Source organism: Fringilla coelebs (genome assembly GCF_963513975.1).
Source record: "Fringilla coelebs genome assembly, chromosome: 3".
NCBI lineage: Eukaryota > Metazoa > Chordata > Aves > Passeriformes > Fringillidae > Fringilla > Fringilla coelebs.
Genome location: NC_140030.1, coordinates 99,685,744 through 99,712,439, shown reverse-complemented (window position 1 = coordinate 99,712,439; position 26,696 = coordinate 99,685,744). Strand labels below are relative to the sequence as shown.

The following is a 26,696-nucleotide window of genomic DNA, read 5'->3' as shown; positions in this document are numbered from 1 at the left end:
CTGAGTCAGAGGGAACACACCTTTCTCTTGCAGATGTAAGAGCACTAGAGTTACACCTCTCAGCAATCTCTGAGGCATTTTTCCTGCATCTGTCCTCTGCAGGCAACTGGCCCACAGCCACAACAAGTTGGCCACTGCCACAACAGCATCTTCCCTGCTGGTTTCTAGGAGAAAGGCAATAACAGAGTTTGTACCCACTGTTGTGGCCATGTGTGTTAAGAAAACTCCAGTGAAGGACTGGCACATATGCAAATATTGGATCACTTTTCTACAAGGAATAATTTCCCCACTGGAATGGACCTGTTCACCAGGAAGATGATCCTCTTCAGACTCAAAACATAGAAGACAATATAGAATACCTCTCTTCTAGATCTGAAAAAAAGCACATTCTATGCTATCAAAGTAACTTGCTTTGCCCAGGCAGACAATGTATATACAATCTGGATGAATCACTGCAAAAGGGTGCATTGACAGTCTTTGCACTATGTCCCTCTACACTCTTTCTCAACAAGATGTTACAAACATTGTATCATTCTGAAGGTAATTTCCCCTTATTTTATCCACTGGATAATTCCAAGAGGGAATATCACAGCTATATCTGTGAACAGGTTGAACTGCTGCATATCAATATTTATAATGGGTTGAAAAAAATACAACAATAAAGCAATGTACTATAAATTCTTGCTGAATTTGTTATTATTTCTCATTTAATATCAGAGCAGCTTCCCTGTGAAGACAAGGTGAGGAAGTTGGGGCTGCTCAGTCTGGAGAAGGGAAGGTTGTGTGAAGACTCCATAGCAACCTGCCAGTATCTGAAGGAGCCCCCATGGAAGCCAGAGAGGGACTCTGTCAGGAACTGCAGGGGTAAGACAAGGCGTAATGGCTACAAAGGGAAAGAGGAGAAATATAGGTTGGATATATGGAAGAAATTCTTTACTGTGAGGGTGGTGAGGCACTGGCACAGGTTGCCCAGAGAAGTTGCGAATGCCCTGTCTCTGAAAATGTTCAAAGCCAGGTTGGATGGGGCTGGGAACAACCTGGTCTAGTGAAAGGTGTCCGTGCCCATGGTGGCTGGGTTGTAACAAAATGATCTTTATGGTCCCTTCCAACCCAAACCATTCGATGATTCTACACAATTCACAGACAAATTCAACACTGCATTTTCTCCTCTTATTTTAATGGCTTTGAAAATTATTGGAACCTGAATTTACGCATGAGAATTTTAAACGTGAGACTAACAAAATGTTCATATTTCAGTGGTGCAAAGACAAAAATGTCCAGGACCATGCAGCATGCTTTTGTGTTCTAGCACCTTTCTAAACTCAGTGTTTTCTCCAAGTTTCTAACTTCTTTCTATGATTAATCAGCAAGCAGTTGGTGAATATTAATCTCTCAGAAGAATGGTATCTTTTTTTCTATGAAGCTAAATGAGAAAGGGTGATTCATTTAAAGTGTATTGATGACAGAAGCGCTCTGAATAGCACTTTATCTGCATTACTCTATTTGAAAGGAACAAAGTGCAAGTTAAACATACATTAACAACGAATGCATTTTTTTCAGGGGTGGTCCTCTTAGAAAATGTTAACCACATTAAAGTAGGTAGTTATTGAAATATGCAATTAATTTTAAGTTAATAAAAGCTGAAACTGTCACTCACCTGAGCAGGTGGTGGAAGAACCTTCTTGCATATCTGCTGATGGGGTCCCTGTACTCCAGCACAGTTCTATCCAAGAGAGGTCTTGTTGGAGCATAAAAGGTTCCAAGGCTTGCCTCAAGCTGTGCTGTGGAATTCAAAACAGCAGCAATGAAACAAGTGAATTAGTTTCAATTACAACAGGTTGCTCATGTTTGCAGTCAGTCAAATTCCTCAAACAGTGATGAAATGTGATGTTGTTGAAGGACAGGTGAAATTAAAATATGACAGATTGTCCAAACAGAAATGTGCATATAAACTTTGGCTTGGAGGCACAGCTGACAATGACTTTGAGCAACAAAAGCTATCAAAAGGATAAAGAAGTCTATAACACATCAAGTTCTCACCAGCAGCCTACAACTAAAAGTGACTCATGAGACTAATACAGTGTGAACAAGATTGTCCAGTAGAGATCAACTCTCAATTAGCTCAAATCATCTTTGTCCTCTTAGGCAAACAACAAGGGAGTTCAGTTTTTCAGGGATTATTGTGTTAGGTCAGCGGGTAACAGAACCCTCTTTGTGATGGCCTTGAGGTCTAAGGAACCTCCTTCAGCCCACAGTTCTTTAAAAATTTAAAATAAAAGGGTCTAGAAACCCTAAGGGTTTGACAGCATGTAGTGGTGAGAAACAGGATAACCTCCCTTGTAATCAATAAAATAAAGCCCTTTTGTTACACAAGTTCTCTCTTCTTTAAATACTTTCTGACTGCTGTACTCCACAGCTCAAGCTCTTAGGCATTTTTCTACACATTTTTAATACAAAATTATAAACAATAGAAGTAAACATTTAGTATACTTATGTGTTCCACATGCTTAGCTGAAAGGAAATTAAATGATCAATAATATTTATGCTCTTTGACTTTTGCTTCAGAGTCAACAATGTAGTACAAGGCCTTATAGGTAGGAAAAGGAGGATTTGCTATATAAGTATTTGCTGCATATTTATGTTGCTCTACAAGCAAAATATAACCTATTGTCTCATTAGGCAGACAGAAACTCATTGATTTGCCATTATTAATGTTTGTTTGAACTAGGCATTTCTGTACTTAGTGACAATTACTCTTTACTTCCAAGCATAATTACATTTGATTTTATTAGGCTTGATAGCACTAAATGTGCTAATAGTACTGTGTTAGTTACACAGGCAAACTGTTAGTAAATTAGTTTTGTGTTATCTCCAATCTAGATAGTAAGATAAGTTGAACTTTAAAGGTATTTTCTTTTAAAGCAGCAGTCAATTTAGATTAAAATAGAAAAACAAGATATACTCCCTCGCCATTGCTGTTTTCTTGACAGCATGTTTTGAACTTCTAAAATATTTCAACTGACATGGGATATGAGTGACTACTGGCACAGTTATACATTCATTAAATAGCCCAGCTTGATGTTGAAGGCAGGATAAAGATCTCAAAGATAACTGCCCCATCACTATAAATAAAAGGTCCCACTGGGTTTTGTTCATAAAAAAGAAAACAAATTACCATGCCAAATTTGTTAGATTTAGATAGAATAACTCCTGGATGGAATAATAAATTTCCTTCCTCTGTAAACAGTGTTAGGGAGCTGCATGGGGGAAACACACAGACATTGGTTTATAATGTATATATTTTTAGAAGAGTATCATAGCCAGCCCTTTTCACAGGTCCTTTTCAAAGCATGTTTTATTTAGAGTTTATATGTTGTGTTTGCAACACAGAGATTTTTTTAATCAGATCCCACAAAATGGGCTAGCTAATGGTTTGGCAGCAATGTAGGACACCTTGGAGTTTTTCTATCATCAAACACACCAGCATCCTGAGTATTCTCTCTTCCCACAAAAGATGCCTGGTCTCCAGCTGTCTGCCTGCTAGACTGGAGGACAACACCTACTATAAATTAAGGCACTTCAAATCTTGAAGTCTGTTGAGTTTCAAGATAGCAAATCAAGAGGAAGGCACCACACCAGGCTTTAGCAGAGACAGGGCTAAACTTGAAATTCATAATTTCTTCTGAGGGACCCTAGCTACTACTGCAGGGGGCTAGATTATGTGAGGACAAATGCTTTAATCCTAAAGGAGGCAGCAGAGGATAGTGTATTCAAGGCCTTTGCATCTTGTAATGAAAGAATGACCCTTTGAAAGCACCTTAAAAAACATACTAAAATCTCTCATCCCCATTTCAGGAAAACATCTCTCCTTAAGCTGGTGCTGTCTCAGCATGAATATAACACAAATTTTTCAATCCTGTATTGAATTACAAGATTGAATCCTGTAACATAAGCTAAATTTATAGAATGAAGTTACAGAATATAATGCTAATGCTATGTATATTAAGTAATGCCTATAGCATATATATATATATATATATAAAACAATGTGCATTATTTTAGTGTCACTATTGATACAAACTAAAATGTAGTCAATTCATTGGTCCAGATTTTATTGAAATTACTTGTCTACAATGACACATGATTATGAAGCGCCATAATCTGGCTGTCTGGAGTCTCACTGCTATCTTCTTTATACAGTCAATAAATACATAGTCATAATCCACACACGAATTACCAAGACACCCCAGAAATCCATTAGAAATATAAGCAGTCTCTTACCTTCTCTGGCTGGCGTAAGCTTTTGTTTAAGGAGGTGGTTGCAAATGGCACTCAGGCAGATAAAGCACCGCTGACCCATCGAGTTCCAGTTCATGGTGCTCAGGACATTAATTGCCTCCTGTATCTCATCATAACGAATGTACTGGTGGATGATTTCCTCAAGGCCCAGTTGTCCTCTTGTGAGCACACCTTTAACAAGAAATATTACAACCAGAGATAATGGGTTCGTACTTTAATACAGAGGATGTAAACCAGTAGCTGATTCCTTCTCAGCACAGTTAAAAATAATTGCCATAATTTAAAATTAAGTTGATGGGCTTCAGTATTAAATTTTTTATAAGAAATAGCACCTTACTATCTTGGTATACTTAGACTGAGGGTGCTGGACAGCAGAAAAAAATCATCAATGAACTACACACATGGATATTGAATGAATGTAGCCAAAAGTCACTGGTGACAACATTACGTAATGAAATTTGGCTTAGACAAAGTGGAATAACTTTATTTGGAGTTTATCACTCTTGCAAGGTAGGTCATAAATTAACTTTCACAGCATCTCCTTCCTGTAGGGAAATAGTGCTGGACAACACTAAACCCCAGCATTTGTCTCACACAGATGTATCTTTGCAGACAAGTGTAGAGAGCTCCAACCTCAAAGCAACTCTTACTCAATTACTCTCCATATTGCAACTGCTCTGGAATGTCCTTCTAGCTTGGCAATATTCTCTAAGTGGAGCATTTTTTCTGAGGGTATACCATGGAAGCTATCATCATCTTGATACTACAGACCTTTGAACTACAGTTGCACATGAAACCAAGAACAGGCTTGCCACACAGATGTTTCTTGACTTGTAGATCTCAGCTTCCAAAGAGAAAAGGGGACTAAAAAGCTGCAGGAAGATTTATTGTCTCTGACTGACCAAATGATCATGTGACATTGGCCACTCATAGCATTTTAGCAACTCCTGCTCACTTTGGATGGCTCTGATAGAGTACTCTTTATCAGTACTCCTCCAAATATTAGAAAGAGACCAGAATAAATTTACTGTTTCTCTATCATTAAATAAAACCATCATTTTTAGGTTGTTTTAAAAAAAAATCTAACATTTTCTCTATTTATATTCTGATGTTGTTTATTGAAACTAAATATATGGAAAAAGTTCTGATGAGAAAGGGAACAAGCTGAATTTCAGTACTGCTATTAAAACCATAGGACTGGCTGGGGTAAACAAGGCCTGGTAACAGAGAAGAGCAGACCTCACAAAACTTTTATAATTGTTGTGAATCCTGTTTGTGATGTGAAATAAGAAGTGAGGGAAAAAAAGGGGAGAAAAATATCTGAATTAAACTGCAGAGAACTTGCATATACAGAACTGATGTTTTTGGGGAAAAACCTTACATATTCACATTTAGTAACATTGAAGCACCTAATCTTTTTAGCATCATTAAAGAAAGGTTTTCTATTGTATTTCACCTTATATTTGCATATATTAAAGCCTATGGACATTATGCTGGGTAACAGCCATGTTTAACTTGGTAACATCTAATAGTTACAGCAGACTTTATTCTTCCTAAATGTTTAGTGTTTTTAAAGTATTACAGCAGCTGGGCAATCTCCACATTAACATCTCAGTGAAGATGAAAATACTTATTTTCATGTTAATTAAATACACTACTATATTTAAAATGCCTTTAGAGGCCAGCAAATCTGAACCACTGGCACCAGCACCACGTTTGGCATTATCCAAGATCTAGGTTGACATCAATGACAAGAAGCCGCTTTTGGAAATGAGTTTGGCATTAGACCTCAAAAATATTTGTCATTAGTGTTTGAGGGTATGTTTAATATGACTTTTTCATGAAACAAATCTGGATAGACAGCATAATGGAGATTCACAGAACTTGTCCAAAACCATAATATAGCTGGAAGTTAAAAACATATTTGCCTATTCTCACTGCCATAGTTTCTTAACAGACTTCTGTGGGAAACAATTCCAAGACATGCGTTACTCATGGATTTTATTTCAGTCCTGAATGCCTGTCTGGGTCTTGCTGTCATGATTCCCTAATTTTTTTGCTATAATAAATTATTACATTTAATTAATTTATTTATTTGGTCTGCATTATTTCCTTAATAGCAGAAACCTAAAAACTGCTGAGACTGTGAAGAGGGATTTATTAATCAACACAGAGTTCCCTTGGCAGTGTGGCAAACTGAGGAGATGTGGTGTAAAGCTGAACACCAGGACAAAATAGAGAGCAGCATATTTTTGCACAGTGGACTACAAAGAGGGAGAGAGGGAAGAAGGGAGACAGCTTTGCCTTCTTCCTAGAAGAGATTTTACAGTAATTATACAGAATGAATTTTAAAACGTGATAACTTTCAGCTGTAGAGGTCAACATCTTCCCATTTGGATGCTTGACTTCTCCTGGGTGGTGCGCTTCCAGGCAACCTGCTTGGGAAAAAGAGGTGACAGCCAACTCACTGCCTAATTGATTTAGGAACAGTGCCCAGGGAGACAGTCCAATTAAGTTTACAAGCTGGCAATTAGCAGGAAAGGCCTCTAAATCCCTGTACGGAGAGCCTGCTTGCCTTGGTAAAAACATAAATGTGCTAAAGATAGCAAGGGGAAAGCTGTGCATTCTGGAAAGCTGTTGTGAGAAAACCTCACCAGGGAGGACTGAAGAAAAGCAAGGTAGAGGTGGGTAGAGTGCCTCCTGCTCAATTCCATCCCACTAAATCAGGACAGATAATATAGAGGGTTTTTCTTTTAAATGGCCAACATGCATGAAATCATCAAATAGCTGTTATAATTAGTGTTCTGGGGTACACTGTAACTATTAAACCTGTCATTGAACTTAATGCAGCCAATTATCTCAAAATGAATGATAACCTGTAAACAGGTTTTTAAATAGTTTTTCTTAGATAACAGCAATAATCTGGATCAGCTCTTTTAAAACTACACAACTATAAGTCAATCCAACACCTTTTTGTTATTAACATCCTATTACATTAATTTAGCTTTTTGCAGTGGCACACTTGGTCAAAATTTTGTAACTCAGTCTGAAATTTTTAGGTCTCTGGAAATTTTAGACAGTTTTTTCCCCACAAAAGTACATGTGTGTCTCATTAAGTAAAGAAATTAAGTAGATTTTCAAATCTTACTATCATCTAGGTTGTTATTTTGAGCATTTTGGCAATTTGTTTGGTTTTGGTTTTTTTGTAAAAAAGGCTTCTTGCTAATCTCAATAGCTTTATACAGAAGAATCATTAAAAACTCTCATAAAGATCTACAGATGTAATCCTGTTTTCTTGGACAGACAATGAGCAAAATGCTGAAATTTTCCAGGATGGCTGTCTGCCCTGATGAAACACTGGCTTGGGAGTCAGAGGGTTTAAGCATGATTGTTTTTTTAGCCCTCACAATGGGCTTGCACCACTGTAACTTGCCTGACTTGAATGAAATGAATACAGTTCTCACTGATGAGCCACTGCAGGGGTTTTATTCTTTATTCAGCCACTGTGTAACTCTTGGAAAGCCCTTTAGCTTTCCTTTACTGCTTCTTGTTTTTCTGCTTGTAAAAGAAAGTTAGTTGTGGTTTTACTCTTTTAAAGTCTCTTCACACCTAAAAAGAGAAGTGCTATATAAATTCTAAAATTATTACTTCTTTTATTCACAACTCCTTGCAAATTAATTGAGAGACCAAACTTCTCTGATGGTTATGAAAATCATTTTTCTTCTGTGGAAAGTCTTCAAAGGAAAAAAAAATGTGCAACTTCATGTACCAGGAAGAACAGAATACTGGACAATATACATCACACATGCAAGAAAAAATTTGGTAAAGAAAATAGCATTACTGTTCTATTATTAAATATGCCTTATTTTAACTTGATTGGGTTATTACTACAGAATGAATACAATTCTTAAGATTATATACTACAGATTAAATGAATTTTCCAGAGGAAAAATTGTAATGCTTTATTAAAGTAGTAAGGAACATTATGGGATGCTGATCAGACAGCAGGTTGGGGTCCTATTCTATAAATAGGAAAAGGTATAAAGTTATTGTGAAACATAAAGAACTCCTTGGTATCTTCAACTATCTTTGGAGCAATTTGCTTTAAAGGCTATGGTCTCATACACCTAAAATTAGGGTGTTCCCAACCTTGTGGGATACAGATGTTTGTTTGACAGCTCAAGATTCAACAGATGTGTTTAGTAACTTACCAAGTTTAAAGTGAAGCACTCCCAAGGGTCCTTTATCAAATCTAACCAACAAAAGATCATGAATATCCATGCCGTCAGGACTGGGAAATGCACCTGGAGGAGCAGCCCACTGGATCTGGATGAGGCTGGTGGGCACGTCACAGTGTTTACCAAATTGCAGAGTTGCCTCAGGTGAATAGTCTTGTGCCAAGAGCTGAATTTTAATCGGGGACAGCGCCGTGTCAAACAGCTGCAGCTCCCCTTGAGAGCTGCCAACCACCAGCATGGCTCCGGAAGGGTGGTAGGTTATTACAGCGGGGAGCAGCTCTGCTTGGGCCAACAGAGTCACTTGGCTGTAGGCCTCGAACAGAACTACTGAGGAGTCTTCACAGCCCAGCACCAGTTTGTCTTCTGTGACATCCCTGCAGCAGCTGATGGCCCTGGCGCGCAGGGGGACCCTGGTGACGGCGGCGCACTGGATTCGGTTCCTGACGCACTTGTAGACGCAGCTGTCGGCCATGGGCTCCTTGGCTGCGGACAGCGAGTGCTCCACAGTCAGCACCTGCTGGGGCTGCACAGAGCTGAACCTGGCATCCAGGGGCTCCCACTCCGTGCGGACGTAACTCAGCACCTGGCAAAAATCCAAAGCCTTTTGGAACTCATTTGTGGCAATGTATTCTTAAAAATAGACTGCTGCGAATGAGCTTTCCTGTGTCTCAGTCATAAGTAAGCATTCTTGAAATGGAGCTCTGAAATCTACTCTTTTAACATTTAAAAGATTAATTCATTTGATTAAAAAAACTGCAATAGAGTTGGAGCCATATCTATTTGTTTGGACATATTAACAGGTTAGCAGAACTGAAGATAAAAGAGGGGATGGTCAGTGATGGTAAGAGGAGAAAGGACTGATGTAAAAGAATAATTATTCACAAATTACCTGGGGTAAAAATCCCAAAATTCTGGGGAAAATCTACAGTACGTTACTCTTAGCATCAAGTATAGAGGATTTTTGATCATTTGCTTTGGGCCATGATAACAGAAAATATAACCCTGAAGTGGTAGAAACAATGGCATGTTAAAACAGCACCTACTAGACATTGTCAAATGAGAAGGTGCTAGATGTTCTTGGGTGCCCTACAGTTTTAGATGCAGAAATAATGAATTTGTAGTAGCAGAAAAGCAGGGACCATTACAGGGTACTTGAAAGTTAAATGAATGGGAGGAAGAAGACAAAGGCAGAATGTGATGGAAAGCAGCCGGCAAAGAGCAAGAATCTGGAGTGTGGAAACATGGGAAGTACCCTCAAAAGGTGGAAGTAGCAGTGGAGACCAGTGAAGGTTCATGTGCTATGATAAATGGGTTTGAATAAGAGGTGTTGTACAGGATTTGAGCAGGGAAACTGTGAGAGAAACAAGAGCTGTAAATAAGTGACAGATGAGCTTATGAAAAGCTATTTCATAAAAAATTGAGAAAAAAACTGTGGCTCTAGAAGAATGAGAGTAGTGGAAGCCAGTCAGAAACTTGCTGGTGTTTGTTCATGCAGAAATAAAGAGTGAAAGGAAAATATGAACCTGAGCCGACCCCTGCTCTCATGTATACCCACAGCAATCTCCACATTGTAAATTAAAGCTGCTGACCTGCCACAACTTTTGGAAGGCCCTTGAGTCCACGTGATATGAAAGCACAGAAAGGAGTTAAAAATGTGATTAAAAGGTAGAGAGAGGATGAGGAAGGAAATCTAGACATTTCAGGGTGAAAACAGAAAGGCACACATAATGTTAGAGCAAATCAAATTTGATTGCCACAGATCACAAGACCAACTGAATATGCAATTTAGCCTTTCATCCTGTAAAGGAGAATAAGAAATTCAGATATTTTTTTTGCATACTACCCATTACTTATTAAGTAACTGGTAAATTTAAAAACAAGCTTTTTGGGACGTTGATCAGACTGATTAGGATCTTTTGTTCTGACAGTTTACTTATTTGTCTGCAAAAGGGTTTCTCATTCAAAACAAAGAAAAAAAGGATTAGTGCAATGCTCTGGCTGGAAACCAGATGACAGTTAATACAAAAATCTTTGCTACTTTTAGATGAGTAGCTAGGGACGTGCAAAGAACCACTTAATGCAAAAGCACCCGATGCAGAAGCCAATGCATTTAACCTGTGAAAACCACATCAACCAATCTCAACAGACATCCATAAAAATATGTGTCAAAGAGGAAATAAAAGATTACATTACTTTTCTAGTCTGAAAATACTTTCTCACCTCAACCATTCCCTCACCAATGGCTTAGCCTCTGCAACAAGTCATTTTATGCCCACAAAACCTTGCAGCGGCGACTGTGCAGATGTTAGAACTGCTGAATTGTGTTTATTAGGGTGTTAAATTGCATGACAAGGAAACTCCTAAAAGAGGTTATTATGGACAAAGGATTACTGTGACCACAGAGTTCTCTAACCCCAAATAAAGACAAAGTGAAGTGTGACTGTTTGCTCTGCAGTCTTCCCTAGGAGTATGTACAGAGACTCAGGTAACTCCTTTCAAATGTACGAAACAGAAATCTTGCCCAAGCAAGTCTTCAAAGCTTCCATAACTTCAGTGAAATGAGCTTTGAGGCTTTCTTGGACTCACTTTTGTGTCTTCCTGTGGATAGTTTCAATGTACTGCATTATTCTGCTACGTATTTTGACCCCAAACCAGTATTTTTCTCTGGACAACTCTTCAAAACCTCCAAGAAAGTCATGAAGATCCACAAAATAATCAGGCTGATGAGAGCCTGAAATCTGTCATCAAATTAAATTAAATTCAGAAGAGAGACTGGCCTTGAAGGTTAAGGCAATAGAGAAGAAAATATGTGAAACATGGATTTTACAACTCCATAGGGGTGACTGGAGAAAACCAGCAAGGGAAACAGTCACAGAAAAGTAAATGTTGCCATATGATTGTTTGAGAGTCAGCAAGTAAACAGCAACCAATTCATCATTTTGTCCTGCCTTCTTAGAGCAAAAGTAGGACAAAATGATGATCATTACCTAGAATTTCAAAGGTAGTAAAAATCTTCCATTTTGGAAGATTAATCTAATGAGTCTTGAGATGAGAAGCTTCCTAGCTTCACATAGTTTTGAGAGCATATCCTGGAAATGAAGTCTAGGGTAGGTCTGGTTGCTGTATATAATACAATCCTAACTAGGAAAAAGTTCCTGCAAGGAGAGAAACTCTCTGTTGCCTTTCAAAACATAAGGTTTGGCATAATGTTTAAACACATAAGGCTTAAAGGAAACCTTTCTAGACACTGTTGTTCAAATTCTGGCGGAAAACAAGAGAAACATTTCTCCCCAAATTGGAACAGATAAGCTGCTTCTCACGCATCAGTGGCCTCATGTGCCTCTTGCAGCAAGAGAACCAAGCCGAGAGACCTCTTTGTTCTGCCTCCCAGTTCTGGTGAATGTATCTGGTATTCAGCATCCTGAAGGGGAAAAATGAATATTCTCTTCCATCTGAGAGGTAACATTCGGGTTTCTCTGTCAGAAATTAATTTTATTATTCATTCTTCATGACACTAACTGGAAAACTAAAGCCAAGAGACAAACAACTACAGAAATGTTAATAATGCTTTTGAAAGGGAAGTCTAATAATCAAAACTTTCTTTTTTCTTTTCCCCAAGAAGATAGTATTCTGTCAATTGTTCTCCTATCTGGTAAGTAGACACATGGTAGCAAATGTAGTGCATACAGTGCTTTAGCTTTCATTTAAAGGAATCCACTGAGATTCCTTCCTGGTGAGAAGCAGTTCTCTGAAACCCTAAAAGGTGACATTAAATCATTTAACAAAAAACATTTGTTTATGAAATGGGAAAGCAAAAACTGGACGAGTTTCCTCAAAAATGGGTAGAACAAGCGTCAGATTTGTGGAGGAAGGGACAGGGCAGTGGGTCTGAAAAGACAGAGCTGTAATATCACAAGGCAGGGTGTATAGCCCATTCAATGTTCAACACTTCCCATAAATTTTGGACTAAGCACTTACCCTTGGGTTTCAAGAAAAGGTTTCTGGAAGTATTTTGCATGAAGTAAAACCAATTACTTTCTTTAAAATAAATACATTAATTAAAAAATTTAAAAGTTTTATGACACCAATGCTAAAAAAATACAGTACATGCATTTAAATACTGTCCATGTAATTTATACATATTTCCTTTATTAATGTAGCAGTCACGCACCACTGCACATTTATATTGTTTTCCCCTTGAAGCATTGCCCTGGACTCTGCTTCAGTTCATCAGCAGGATGAGGGATGCTGTACATGCCAGGTTCCCAAATCCTAGAGCCAAGAATCATAACAATCCAAGTAGAGGAATCTGTTAGTCTTTGTAAATAAGAGCCCTGCTATGCTATTTAAAACACTCTCTTTCATTTTATGTTTGAGAGAAATAATAGTGCTAGCTTGTGCAGGCAGAATCACTCTTCTCAGTGAAATTTTTTGAACACTTAAAATTGAAGTATTTTGCATAGAGTGCTGGGAAAGGATAAAGTCCACATAGCAAAACAAGTAAGAGTTTTAAGCAGTAGTTCTTAAGCAGAAAATTGGCTTACCAGGCAGATGAAAAAAAGAAAACAAAAGAAACAGAGAAATAAGCTTGCTGTGACTGAACTGTGTGTCATTCAGATGAGAAAAGAATGTTTGATTTATTTTATGGATGTTAAAAAAGTGCTTATTTAATTTCACACAGAGAGTTTCCAAATAGCAACAAATATTTTAATTAGAAATGTAAAGTGGGAAGTGTGGTGCACATCAGAGTAAAATAGTTTTAAATATGGCCTAGTGAAGTTGAAAGGGAAAAAACCACCCTATTTTAAAACATTTCTAAATAAAAATGAAAAGCTCCTATTCTAGGTTACTTATTTGGCTTCATTGTATCTACAGACCTACATGCAATATTATTATTTAGAACTCCAGTCAACACTTATTCTTATTTTCTTTCAAAATTTATCATCATCATCATCTTTATCCTGTATTATTCATGGAACTTCTAACCCAACGTGACACTGAGGATTTCACATCCTTTGCTGTATGTGTGTGAGAGGTATTTCAGCCATTCAGACACACAGGGTAGATGTTTTTCTGAGCACTCCAGTAACTGTAGGACAGCTCACACAGAAAAGATCTGCTGTGCTTATTTTTTTTTTTTTCAGAGATCCGAGGCACAATATGAGAGCAATAACTATTAAATATTATCTCTTGGGAGAAAGAAAAATAATATTCTCTCTCAGGGAAATTATTTTTTCCACAAGATTGAAGTATAATTTAAGTCATTCCCACTAGCACTAAATGGAGTGAAAATAAGAATGGTGAAGACAAATGCAAAGTGCTACAGTAACTGTGCCCTGGCATCAGCACCTCCTGTTAATTTATGTTTGCAAAATAAAGTTCATGTTTATTTTAACACGACTTTCTCCCAAAGCATTTAATCCAAAGATGATTTCACATCAGATCCTATTCACTCATAGCAAATTGTCTGAAATAATTTCTGGAAGATTCCTCTTCTGGTTTTGAAATCAAAATGCCATCATTATCTCCACAGGGATACAATTTAAATAACATTCTTTGATTGTTGGTACTTTAAGGTTAAAAAAAACCAACAAACCCCAAACAAAATAAACCAAACAAACCTCCAATAATTAAATAGATATATTAGAGAATGTGAGTTTACTGGAGGAAACCCATGCACACAGGAAAGCAGACAAAGGTCCAACAGACAAACCCTCCTGCAGCAATATGCACTGCACACCAAGGCAAGGTCACATGCTACAGAGAAAAGCACCTTTATTTCTTCAAGGGACAATTCTTCACCAAATCTTACAGCATTCAACACTGTAAACACTGATCTCAGAAAAAAAAAATCAGTAAAATAAGTCAAGATTTGTGAGGAAAAAGTTACTTCTGTTTGTAGAGGACTAGTGGCTACCTGTAGCCTTAATAGAAGTAAATGCTAAAAATAAAAAGCCACGTGGCTTTTTATCAAATTTCTAGAGTGCTTAAAAAGTAAAATGTATTTCCTTTCCTGAACTGAGAAGTTGCTGAAGTATGCAATGCCCCAAACACTCCTTGTGCAATGTGAATCATCCCAACATAGAACGTGTAGTTACAGGTGATGTACATGATGAAGGCTTGAGCTGTCTCATCCCAGAGCTATTCCTGTCCTCATCCTAATAAGCACGCTTCTGCTAGGCAGCCAGGATCACTCAGAAAATTCTTCCAGGCAGGAAGCAGCACCATGTAAGTGCCCATTTGCCTTTGCTCTACCCCAGCAGCAGGAGTGGCAGCAGCTGGCAGGTTGTTTTGTGGTTTCTATAAGTCAGCACTGAGGTGATGGCTGTGGTGAGCATCCATTCATTTCCTTGGGCTTGGTTTCATAAACCCAACATGCCAAACAGCTCTTTATGGTCTTGTTGTTCAGCAATTTCTGTTTTTCTCCTAATTCTAGATAATAATGCTATTTTATCCAGCTGATGCTACTATTTTCAAGTAAAATGTTGGTGGCATTACTTTACTACATTTTGATAAATGCTCTAAACGGAGTAAGTTCACACTCCTAAATCTTGTATTGATGGTAATCTTTCACTGGGAGTAAATTTAAATTACTGGTCAAATATGATAAATATGAATTTACTTTCATTAACAACAATGGCACGTCCAGATTTATTTCAAATCTATACCTGAGGAATACTACAAATGGCAAGGGATTAGAGGCAAAGAGAGGCAAATAAACAAGATTACAGAACCACTGTCTTTTTGTAATATCTGACCTAGAGAGTAACTGTTTACAAGCTGTCGAGAAATTGCAATTACGCTTTTTTTTCACATATAAGCTATCAAATGTCCTTCAGAAATTAAAGGTGTTAAGTTAAAGTTTCCCTTCAAGACTGTAGGGGAAAAATACACCTCAGTTAAATGTAGACTGGAGGTTGATGCTAATTCTAGAACTTCTGGGTTATGATATTCTCCCATCCATGCACAGGAATTTAATCCCTGCTCATAAGGAACTCTATGGAAATCAAACAAAAGACATCCAGCAAACAGCACCATGGGTGACTCATCATGGACATATAGGCTAAGTGTAAAGGCAGAGTGACCTGAGCCTTCCTGAGCATCCAAGAGCAGAATACATGGAACAATTTAACTGACAAACAGGAAGACAGTTTGTTACTTATATATGACTTAGCTTCTTATTGCCCTAGCATAGGGCTTGGTATTTTATTGATAAATACAGGGAAATAAATTTAATTTGAAGATCTAAGAATTAAAACAGAAAAGTACAAGCAAAGAATCAGAAATGGGAAAGCAACTGAATAGTCAAATTCGGCAGTGCTGCTTTTAAAAAGGAGTTTCTTATATTTCTGTTACAATATGGGCCAAATTAAAATTACTATGACTTTAAGCCTAAAGCCTCAGAGAATGTTTATTATCACTATTGTGTAAAGCACCAGTGATGTGCTTGAGACTATACCAGAGTTTAAGCCAGAAATGATAAAACAAGGTGTATTGAAAGATGCAGGGGAATGCTGCAATCTAGAAATCTCCCTAAAACTTATTAAATGAAACACAGAGAGCTTTAAACTGATAAGGTGGTTTCTATTAATTTCTTAAAAGAAAAGAGTCTCTAAAAACCATCTCAGGAAACAGATACTGCAAGCTACTGTGGTGGCAATAGGGAGATTTCTGGAAGACATGGGAAGGAATAAAATAGGCATGGGAATGTTGCTCTCTGGACCTGGACATACAGAAGTCATGGTAAAAAAAAAGGTCTGAAATGTCAGTAGGATGAAGTTTCATAATAAGTGGCACGGGGCTGGAAAAGCTTACAAAGAACAGCCTCACATTTTAGCTCCCAGAGTAATTTTTTCTATGTGATTTGGCATAGCTGCAGGGGGAATGGAGAACTGCAGGTGTAGATCAGGCAGAGGAGAGAGAGATGAGTCAAAGATGACCGCAAGTGGAGAGAGGTCAATTGAAAAAAAGTAAAGAAGGCAGAGCTGGAGGTAATTTAAACTTCAATTCTACAGTGACTAATGACAGAAATAAGAAAAGAAAAGCTGTCTCAGCCACCTTTTCTCTTCACTTTCAATAGGTAGAAAATCCCAAGGGAAAAGAATCTCACATAAATTAATATTAGTTATCAAAGTAATAGTTTCAAGACATTAAAACATTTACATCTTCTCTAATTAAAGAGAGGAGGATGCTGTTTGTGAAAGTAGCTTATTCTTAAGTGTTACTTAGGGGTTTTCCCTACAGGGAAATAGCCTGCAATAGCTAATCCAGAACAACTATTCCACAGCTGGTCCTTGAGTTTGTGCTCTTCTCTCACACTCAGTCCTTTTTTAGTCCATATTAGAAGTGGGTAAAGAAAAACTGAAAATAAAATTCCAAATACTGAAGAATCGATACAAGATGTTTGATCAGAAAAGCTTTTATATTTTAAATTCAGGCTCAGGATCTTTCAGAGTATGCTCAGATAGCTTCATTTTAATATTTCTACCTAACAAAATAAACTGGATTCAAATGTTCTAAAACAGATGAAACTAAAATTAAATAATTGAAACAAAAACATCTGCCTGTAAATGTAAGCTAAGCAGGTGTCAGGAGGAGGTCAACTTGTAGCTTTGTCCTAACTCATAGTTTACATTCCCACCTGTAGATAGTGGGTTTTAACTTTTCCTTTGAGAAAAATATCAGACCCTGATTTGACCAATACTCATAACAAAAATTTAACCACCATATGGGCATAGTTAATATTTTATGAAAAACATTTGAAAGAGATGCAAATTGTCTATCAGTTAACATTGCAGACAATGTAAAATAATTGCAACAGACATACATGCAACAGTTACAATTGCTAATTCATATTAGAGTTTTCTAGTGGAACTCTGACACATCTATTTTCAGCAGCACCAAAGCTATTTCATGACAAAGACCTAATTTCCTGGCTACATTTCTCAGGTTGACAGTTTTGATGTGAAAATAGTAAACAAAGTAAATAAGGTGCTTTTCTGTTAAGTAACAAACCTTTGTTTTGTTTTTGCTATTAGAATGGCTGATCTTCCTGTATTATGTCTGAATCATATCTGTTCTTTATATCTACTTGAATATGCACTTTATAGCTACTCAAATATTTAGGTTGAATAACTCTTTCTTTAGCAAATTCAAAAAAATCATGTAACAAGACAGTTCATCACTTTACCTCCAATTTGCCATGTGCACAGCCTAATAGCAATAGGTTGGCTCTGTCCCTCTGACAGGAAATAGGAGACCAAGGCCATGCTCCATCACTGGTTGCTGACCACCAGCAAATGACCAGATCTTGCATACAGTTTATTGCCAGGTGACGTTTCATCCTTCTACCTTCTGGTCCAAGTATATCAACATAAGAAATCTGAGGAAAGAAAAAAATGCAGGAAATATTGGAGGTGATAAAATAGCGTGGTAGGAGAAAATGGGAACATTTACTTTGGATGTTTGAGAAAGAATGTATATATACACAGAGCTGTGCGTACATATATCTTCATAGAGGCTGTCTGTAAACGTGAAAAATATCTCCTCAGACAGAAAGACATGCTCACTCTTTTATCTGTGGGGAGGGGATTGGGATGGAAAGGAATATGAGTTAAGAAGGAATTTACTGCAATGACTCCAATCAATACCAAAATGTACAGTCATGGTTGCTTGACAGCATCGACCTCCACACAGGATTTAAGCTTAGCCATATTAAATGACAAGTTCTGCAAAGCTGACCACAGAGCTAAGGCTAGTGTTTAAGACATAATCAAATATTAAATATATTCTACAGTATTTGAGCAAACATATATCTTTCTTCTTCCTGCCCAAATTAAGGAATGGAAACACAAACATCCGCTTTGCAAAAGAACATATACTTTTCTGCATAATGTGGATGAGCTACAGCATCATGCGTAAAGTTTATGCAGCTCTTGAGAATTGTGCCTCTTTCTCAGGAAGGATTTGTGGAATTTATTATTCAAACTCTGTTATTTGGAGCATGGTTATTTGAAAACATGAGCAGTGCACCATCTGGGTGACACATGCCAAGGAAATATAGATTGCACCGCATTTCTGCTTAAGGAATTAATGGAAGGTTGATAGCTAGGGGAAAAAAAAACTATCTTGCCATTGCTGGTCAGCAATAATCGAACCACTTTCTGGGGATTAAGCGCATGGCTAAGCCTACTGGACCAGACACTAGCAAAGGGCAGGGGGTCTTCTTATCAGAGAAATGCTTCTGGAGCCAGTCTCACTACATGACAGATTGCTTTCATATTCCTGTCTGCAAGGCAACAAAGGCTGGCAGTAATGCGATAATGCCAGAGTGCAATGGGTGTTAAGAACCCGTTGCATTTATGTATTGTATTTAGTAAATAATCAGGCTCATCCAAATTGTGATCTCAGCTCTCAACCAAGGCCATTAAAATCAAGGTTAATGCTTTAATAATCCTCTGCTGTTTTTTATATGGTCAAAAAGAACCCTTTTCTATTTGCATGGTCATAATATTATTGACCTCTTCATCCCATGAATACACATAAAAAGGAACTGAAATCAAAGTAATTACCAATGTTGTTCTCTCATGGTAAACATTTAACTCCTTGTTCTGTCTCCTTCAGTAAATTGAAATGGATTTAAAAAAGCAGACAGGAAAAACTTGAAAAAGGTCAATATTTTTAGAATATCCTGTGTTTTACTGGTCAAAATATTTTCACGGGTAAAGATAAAATATACACAATAGTTAGGAGGTAGCTGCTACTCGAACTAGAATAGCTAATTTTGTGACAAAACAATTAGGCTGGAAAAGCACAAATACTTCCACAAGTATTGATTAGTCCTGTGTTGTTGTGTTAACTGTTCATAACAATCAGACATGTCATAACAGCCACAAATCTTTATTGACCTTTATGTCTTGCATTAGACATGTCACTCTCCAACAAGAACTCATGTCACCGAGAAAACGTAAATAATAATAGTTGGTTTTCTATTTTGCTGGTCTTCAAGACTGTAGAGATTCATATAGTAAGTCTTCCTTTATTGGTTCAAAGTGCAAATAAAATTCAAGGTGGTATCAATTAGAAAGGAAGAGCATAGGGAGATTCATTCATTCATTTAGGTATGCATTGCATAAAAAACTCGACTTTTGGATAAACATCAAGCTTTGAGGAGGAAAGCATGGTTGACTTGTTCTTATTGTTCACAGAACTCTGGCAGTCCAGCACTGCTGCCAATTTTGCCCACCATGAGCCTGGACACTGAACAATGTGAGATTACTTATCATTACAATGATAGTATGACAGAAATTTAATTATATCATTACAAACACTTTCCCCATGGTAGAAATGGGACTGTAAACCCAAATACTACATTTCTCAAGACCATGCCAAAAGTCAGAGGCAGAAATGAAGGTTACAATCAAATTTCCTGAATCTTGGCTCCAGATTTTAATCCTGTGTTAGTTCTATAACAGTGCACGCTACCATTTTCATTCAATTTCTCTCGAACAAAACCCCAACTCTAAAGAACCTTTTTTTCCTCTAAACCCACAACATTTGTAATTGTTACATATTGTTATGTACAATTACAAGTTTGCACATTTGAAATTGACGGCTGTCTTATTTTTCTACTGCGAGTGACACTACTGCTATGTCTGTGATCTTCCAGCTTTTGAAGTTTGACTAAAATCAGCCATGAAGAACAGTAAATCAATGCAGAGAGCTGACACAATATTATTGCAGAAGTGAATAATATTTTCTGCAGTCTCACACTGGTGCAATTCTGAAGATAATAAAAATTATATTTAGCTGCCTAACTAGCAAGCCTCACACAAAAGAACATTCAATTAAAAAATGCAAATGCCTTTTTTTTGGCTGGTGGAGAAATGTTCCATAGTGATTCCCACTGATTTCAAGAGAAAGCAAAGTTAATGTTGAGCATGGAGGTGTTTTGAGAAGCTCAGCTGTGTCAGCAAAGAACTGAACTTAACAACCCTATTAAGGAGCGCAGCAGATACTTCTGGTTTTTCTAAACATTAAATCAGGAGCTGTGGCCCTCACACTTCAATGACAAAGGCAGTTCACCACAGCTTCTTCGTTAAACTTTAGTGCTATTAAGAAAAAAGCCCCACCACAAACCAAACTCACTCCCAAAGCACAGCCTCGATGAACACCACAGGCCAGGCACAAGGCACAGCATTTTAAAGTAAAGTATGTATCAGCTCAGTTCCCAGTGAACAGTGAACTGTCTCAAATCCACGTTATAGAGGTTGGATCAATCTTGCAAACACAAGCCATTGCTGAAAAGAGGCCCTGAACTGAAACAGCCTGGAAAATGTATTAGATATTAATCCTAGCAGAAAGTATTTCTACCAAGCAAGTTAAAACACATTATGGCAAAACTTAAATTAAACATAACCTTAAAGAGCTTGCCTTGCAGATGCAAGCTCCCTTTTGTGAGGAAGTAAATTACTGAGGGGTTGTCAAGGGGAAAATATTTGCTAGCACAAGATTGTTTTCTTTAATGTTTATCCAGTCTGAAATAAATACAAACTCTCTCTTTTGCTCACAACATCTTTCTGCATTTCTTGGGAAAAGGCTTGACCCTTCTTCATTCTTGCAATGAATTTGAGGGAGCCCCTTCCCTACTTTAACTGTTCAAAGTTAATTGCCTTGGCTGATTATTTTTTCATATTGCTGTAGCACCAAGCACTTCCACCTAAGGAAGTAGTGCCCTGATGCCAAAGTACTTATGGTTGAAATAAGTTATGTCTACCCAGCCCAATCCACCCACAACATAGTGTAATTCATCTTGAGATGAGCTGGTTTCCAATGACCTCTGGACTGGGTAGTTTAAAGCTCAGCTCAGCTCTCTCTAGGCTACCTTTGCACTGCTGCTGTCACTGTAGTGAAGACACACCCCCACAAAAAGGGCTGCAAAAAAGGAGTATTTCAATCCTCACTGTGTAACTAGTAAATCGAGACACTGGGCATCAAGTCACTTGTGTAAGGTCACACACATAGTTGGCCACTGATGAGAAACTCAGCTTCTATGTCTTGATTCCTTACTCAGTGGCTTAATTCTAAAATTCTTGTTCTCTCCCAACAACACCATTATTGTAACTAGTGGTGAAATAAGGATTTCTGAAAAGAATTACAAAAGTCTTGGACCTCAGACAGATGACTGAATAATCAGAGCTTCATGTGTTTGTGTCTATCAGCTGAGACACAGTAAGTGACCATGTGTGCTGTCAGCCCACAACACACAAGAGGTAAAACACATTAACTTAAATCTTTTACACTGAGGTTTACCATTACAGACTTTGCTTCATGCTTGTTAGATGCCAAGAATGTGCCAAGGGTCACTTACTGCTGCTCAAGGGACACAAGGTAATCTGTCAAGCAGGGGTAACTCAAATGTGTGTCTGAGCCTGAAAATAAACTCAGTAGAAATCTGGATCCCTTGGCACAGTATTTTAACACTTTAACTCAGAATGCCATTCTACTTTTTTTTGACTTTTCAGTAACCACCATTTTTAGAGTTTGAGCTGCTCCGGTCAATTATATTAAGGTTTGCAATTTATGTGGCTATACAATATCAGTGAATACCAGTGATACATGATGTATAGTTCCTGCAATATTTGCAGTCACCATTGGTAGCTATACCTTAGAGTCCAAACAAGAGAGTTTTTCCAGTCTTTTGTTTACAACGGGAGAATCCATCGTCTTTGTAAACTGAATAAAGCAGAGTTGGTTATGGTCCTCAAATGACAAGATGATGAAGTTGTCTGTAAGAACAGCTGAAAAAAAGGCAAATAAAAATTGTCAGCACTGTAATACCTGACTCTAGGAATAAAACAAAGTAGTGAACACTCCACTGAGTGTTCACACCACTGAGTGCCTTAAATATTATACTGAAAGCCCTGCAATGTCCTAAAACATATCAGTGTGTCATCCTGTCAAGACCTTCTTGGAAATGAGAAATAAAGCCTAAGGAATACTCTGATTACATACACCTGAATAAATTATCTCACACCAAAATGCCACTACATTCAAATATACATTTTATGGCTTTCCACATTAATTTTCATCTTAGTATTCAGCCTTCTGTAATTTTTTTCTTATGGTTGCATCCACCGGTATTTTGCAAATGGACCTCATATCGCTTAGCTTGTGCTAAGGGTGATAAATGCAAAGGAGTACTTGGGGGTGTATGTGGTATTTTGACATTGCAAGGTTCCTGGTGCTTCTGCAGACACCAAGGAGGCTGTTACATGCAGGACAAGGCTTTAGAGGGGTCATGAATTCACTGAAAGCTTCACATGGGGATACCAAACAATACAAGTAATCAAGATGGAAGAGACTCCCTTGGAGTCTGGAAAAGCTCAGTGGAATCCCCACTGTTACCATAAGAGGGTGCTAGACCAAATTAGTTCAATATAAAAGTGATTAACTAATCTGTCTATGAAATTTATTTAGAAAATTGTATTGAGAATTTTTCCCAAGAGTTACCCAGTTATTCAAGCAGCACCCACAGTTGAAAAGATGTCTGAGTGTGAAATGAGTCATTGGGGTAAGTAGTACCAGATCACTCATGGTTTAAAATGAAGCTGTGCTCAGACTGTAAACTCAGAAACCTCTGCTAAAAGGAAAATGCCAATTAAAGTGGAACCAGATTTAGAAAAAAAAACACTCTGTGGAACAACCTCTGAAAAAGAAACTAAAAAAAAAAAAAAAAAAAATTATTACTTATATCCCAGATTCTTAAATCTAAATTGAACATATCCTTTAGTAGATTGACAGTTTAGTCTTGTATCTAGGCATGGAAAACTAGCTACTCAGCTTTGCTTTTCTTTAGTCTGATTTATAAGCACTTGCATTTTCCAACAGTCATGTCCTGGCACAACTCTGAAGTATCTGGTATGCAAATACTAAAGGGTAGAGTTTAGAGCCAAATAATTGCCTTTGAAATGTAACATTAACACTAGCTTTTTGGGAAAAAAAAAAAAAGGTGATAAAGCATTTGATAAGGTGATTCAGAAGCTATTACTGAGATCCTGCAAACACATGAAAACTGAAAACCACTGAATATGGTATCCTCAATATGCATGCACAAAGTTAAAATATTTTGATGTCCTCACAGACACACCTTGCATTAAAGATGAGCTGCAGCACACCACAGATGCTGATGAAATTTTGCCTATTAATAATAAGAATCAGGAGCACTTTCTTAGATGCAGGAGGATTATAAAAACTAGTAATTCTGTATTTTGTGCACACAATCTGACCTTTATTCCAAATGTTAAGATGACATGCCACTCCAAACGAGAATGACAAAATTTCATAAGTAATTCTGGCAGATTGTAACCCTTATCCATTTCTACATATACAGAATTACTGAAGTAAGAACTATTATTTTTGTACAGGCTTCTTGTGCTAAATGTAGAATTTCTCTTGGTCAGCTTTATAGTCACAACTATAATTTGAAGTCAGATTTGGAAAGATGTGCTGTTTCCTTGAATTAAAATTAATTTCCTCTCGGACAACATTATCTCACGTTTCTCACGCAAGGATAATTCAGTATAAAAATTTGTATTTTGAGCACTATTTGTGTGGGTAACAAAAGCATCTTCTTTTCTCATTAATGAAAATAAAAACTGTATTGCAATGAAAGTTATTGAGTGGTTTGCTTTTACTGAACAGAGGCAGACTGGTGTGTTAGCAAACATGGAGGTTTAAGAAAATCCGGAATATGTGAAAACAAGAACAAAACATTATGTAATGTTATTTATAGAATAAATACAGTTGTCCAAATGTAGTAAAACATATTTCTTGTTTTATTGTTGTTTTAGTTGTAAGCTCATTTAGTTAGCAGTATTTTCTGAACAAATATTTCTATGACATATTAAGCCAAAGTAAGGCATGACCAACACACTTTATTTTTTATTGTTGTTTTAAAGACAAAGTATTCCAAATAATTTCCACAAACTAGTTCAATTTAGGAATAACCTTAGATTCTATGCTTTCCTACTTTTTGTCACCTGAAAGTCGGAAATCCTCCCCTCAGAAGCAGAGTGCAAAAAATCACAGATGGAATTAGCAGTCCAGTAATTAAGGTGGAGAGTGAAAAAAAGAAGACAAGATAGTAAATGTGTTCTATTCTCTCTGTGTAATTAGTTCAAAAAAATGAGGTGCGGGCTAAATTTTTTTAATAAATAAAGATTCTACAAACATATTAATATAAGTTTTCAAGACTAAAATACCATATATTGGCAGGAAAAGATCAGTGAGACACAGTATTGGAGTTTCTTAAAACCTAGGCCAATATTCAACAGATGTCTGGGTAGAAAGAAAACTTAATCATTAAAGGTCAAACCTGAACTAAATGCATATTCTTACTAGAAGGAGTAATGTGGGCTTACTCTTAAAAATTTGGAAGGTAGTGCACATGTAATATGGCTCACACCAAAATTTAATACTCCTGCTTCTGCAGAAGCCAAGATACCAGTTGATTTCTCAATGCTATGAGTCATATCACAAAGCTGTGGAAAACAGAGACATTTTTGTAAGTTTTCTTCTGCATTAAATGAAAACTTAATTTTTAGCAGTCACTAGTTAATAACAATAGGGAGATTCTGGGTATCAAGAAACTAAATCACAACACCTCCACATAACTAATGTTATCCAGCCTTTTTTAATAACAACTTTAATAATAACTATCCCATGCAATTATTCAATTGACTAATGTTTGGTTCTGTCCCATTTTCCCACTTACGAAATAAACATGACAAGTTCAAATGGCATGCTCACAGTGATTACAGTGTGTAAGAAACGGGATTTTAGAAACCCATGCAGCATTTGACAAGCCTGAAAACTTTGATGTTAAATATTGTTCTTAAAGTGCTCTTAGTCCTGAGGGTTGTAACTATAGCATTACATGCAATTACTTGTTGTGTTTGCAAGTCCCCAGTGGCAATAATTAGTCTACCTGTTGACATACTGTTTCTCTACTCTATTGTTAATGCAGGCAATTGATTTGCACATGGGTGTAATTACCATCACTGATGGTGTCGGAGATGAGCTTCCCCACCAGGGTCCTGTCAATCACCACCTTCTCCAGCTGTGGCCCAGAAAGGCTTAGGGACACCAAAATACCTGAGTGAAAGAGGAGCTGAATCCGAAGAGTGAGAAAACAAGACATCAAAAATCATGAATAAAGTGAAACGTTCCAAGGTACATATTAGCAGCCGTCCATTATGTAGTAATCTAATTTTCAAAATTACAAAAATGAATTATCATTGATGTGAAGATGTCTTATAATGGCTTTGAAAGCTTTTTCAATGAAAGAGAGAGATGTAACACAATGCTGAATTATAAGGGTATAAGAACTACAGTTGCTGAACACTTGAAGAAGTAGCTAAGTCCCCGAATGTTACATAAGATATACTGAATTTTTCAGTTAAAAACAGATGAAAAATCTGTTTTGAAAGAGGGAAGGAATTACACTGATCACTCTATCATCCATTGACCTGATATTTTCAGTATAAAGTAAATGCATAGCCTGCATGTAAAAAATATAAAGTAGAGTTTAATATCATTCTATGTTATTATCACAAATTAAAATCAGCACCTTTTTGCAGTTCTTGTTATTTCTGATCATTCATATATTGTTTAAATAAATAATTGCACCCTACCACAGAGAGAGCTGTGAGCTCCCAATAAATCTATTCACTCAGTGACATAATGTTTTAGATGTCTCTCTTAGAAGAAAAGAATTTAAGCTATTGGACAGGGTTATTTCAGAGTTAATTGAATATTCATGCCTAATTAATTTAAATTAAATGATACATATAATCTCGAAGACTAAGTCACAGTATTTATCAGCTCCTCCTTATGCAATATCTTCTATGAGAGAGAATGCTCAGTGGGAGGAGTTATGAAAAACATTTATTTTTGCATAATTAAACCATTAGTCATTCTGAATAGAGCTACTACAGCACAGGAATTCAGAAAATAGAGCCCATAAAAGGAGTTCTCTGTGGAAAGATCTCTGCAGACAAGTCTAGAGGGCCCACCAAAGGCCAGGAACCTGCGACTCCAGATCTTACTTCTACCTAACAGTAGCTTTTTAAAGAAATCCCTGTGCTTTTAGAAAACTTA

The 26,696-nt window shown here is 37.1% G+C and overlaps 1 protein-coding gene across 1 annotated transcript in view; it reads right to left on the bottom strand.

The window, feature by feature from the left end:
- Nucleotides 1-26,696, bottom strand: part of WDPCP (WD repeat containing planar cell polarity effector) — a gene marked incomplete at both ends in the record, with an annotated part of 101,980 nt that overhangs the window by 62,669 nt on the left and 12,615 nt on the right. The window contains 6 exons of the mRNA XM_084201938.1: nucleotides 1,658-1,781; nucleotides 4,282-4,470; nucleotides 8,511-9,120; nucleotides 17,728-17,919; nucleotides 22,203-22,336; nucleotides 25,593-25,707. Coding sequence (XP_084058064.1) covers nucleotides 1,658-1,781; nucleotides 4,282-4,470; nucleotides 8,511-9,120; nucleotides 17,728-17,919; nucleotides 22,203-22,336; nucleotides 25,593-25,707 — 1,364 coding nt within the window. The remainder of the gene's footprint in view (nucleotides 1-1,657; nucleotides 1,782-4,281; nucleotides 4,471-8,510; nucleotides 9,121-17,727; nucleotides 17,920-22,202; nucleotides 22,337-25,592; nucleotides 25,708-26,696) is intronic.